General features: G+C 54.8%; 1 protein-coding gene across 1 annotated transcript in view; it reads right to left on the reverse strand.

The window, feature by feature from the left end:
- Nucleotides 1-5: 5 nt before the first annotated feature.
- FAM50A (family with sequence similarity 50 member A) overlaps nucleotides 6-750 on the reverse strand; it is a gene marked incomplete at both ends in the record, with an annotated part of 19,257 nt that continues 18,512 nt past the window's right edge. Inside the window, one exon of the mRNA XM_015850951.1 lies at nucleotides 6-131. Within this exon, the coding sequence (XP_015706437.1) occupies nucleotides 6-131 (126 nt within the window). The remainder of the gene's footprint in view (nucleotides 132-750) is intronic.

Consider the following 750-nt stretch of genomic DNA (forward strand, 5'->3'; position numbering starts at 1 on the left):
CCCCATATCCAGCCCCACACCGTGTATTTGTCCCATTTCTTTTCGGGGTCGTACGGTTCCCATCTGCTGGCAGGGAAGATGTGTTTGTTCTTCTCGTACCAGCTGCGCAGCACCACCTTCCCTGCGTGGGACTGAAAGGGGTTGGGGGGCTCAGCCCCATAGATCTATAGGGCTCAGCCCCATAGACACATAGGGCTCAGCCCCATAGAGCCATAGGGCTCAGCCCCATAGAGCCATAGGTCTTGGCCCCATAGAGCTATAAGGTTTGGCCCCATAGAGCTATAAGGTTTGGCCCCATAGAGCCATAGGGTTTGGCCCCATAGATATGTGTGGCTCAGCCCCATAGATCTATAGGGCTCAGCCCCATAGAGCCATAGGGCTCAGCCCCATAGAGCCATAGGGCTCAGCCCCATAGAGCTATAAGCTTAAGGGTTGGCCCATAGCGCAGCCATAGGTCCTTGGCCCCCATAGCTAATAAGGGGTTTGGCCCCGATAGAGCCATAGGGTTTGGCCCTGTCCATAGATATGTGTGGCCAGCACCGCGTCCAAGATTAGTAGGGCTCAGCCGAGCAGATAGGCGAGCGCAACATGAGGGCTCAGGCCAATAGAGCTATACAGGTTTGGCCCCGCATAGAGCTATAAGGTTTGGCCCATAGAGCTCACACAATATAGGGTTTGCCACCATAATATGTGTGGCTCAGCCCCACTCGATGAACGCTCTATTAGGGCTTTCTAGCCCGCCATAATCCA

The sequence above is a fragment of the Coturnix japonica genome, unplaced genomic scaffold (assembly GCF_001577835.2).
Source record: "Coturnix japonica isolate 7356 unplaced genomic scaffold, Coturnix japonica 2.1 chrUnrandom600, whole genome shotgun sequence".
In the NCBI taxonomy this organism is placed as follows: Eukaryota; Metazoa; Chordata; class Aves; order Galliformes; family Phasianidae; genus Coturnix; species Coturnix japonica.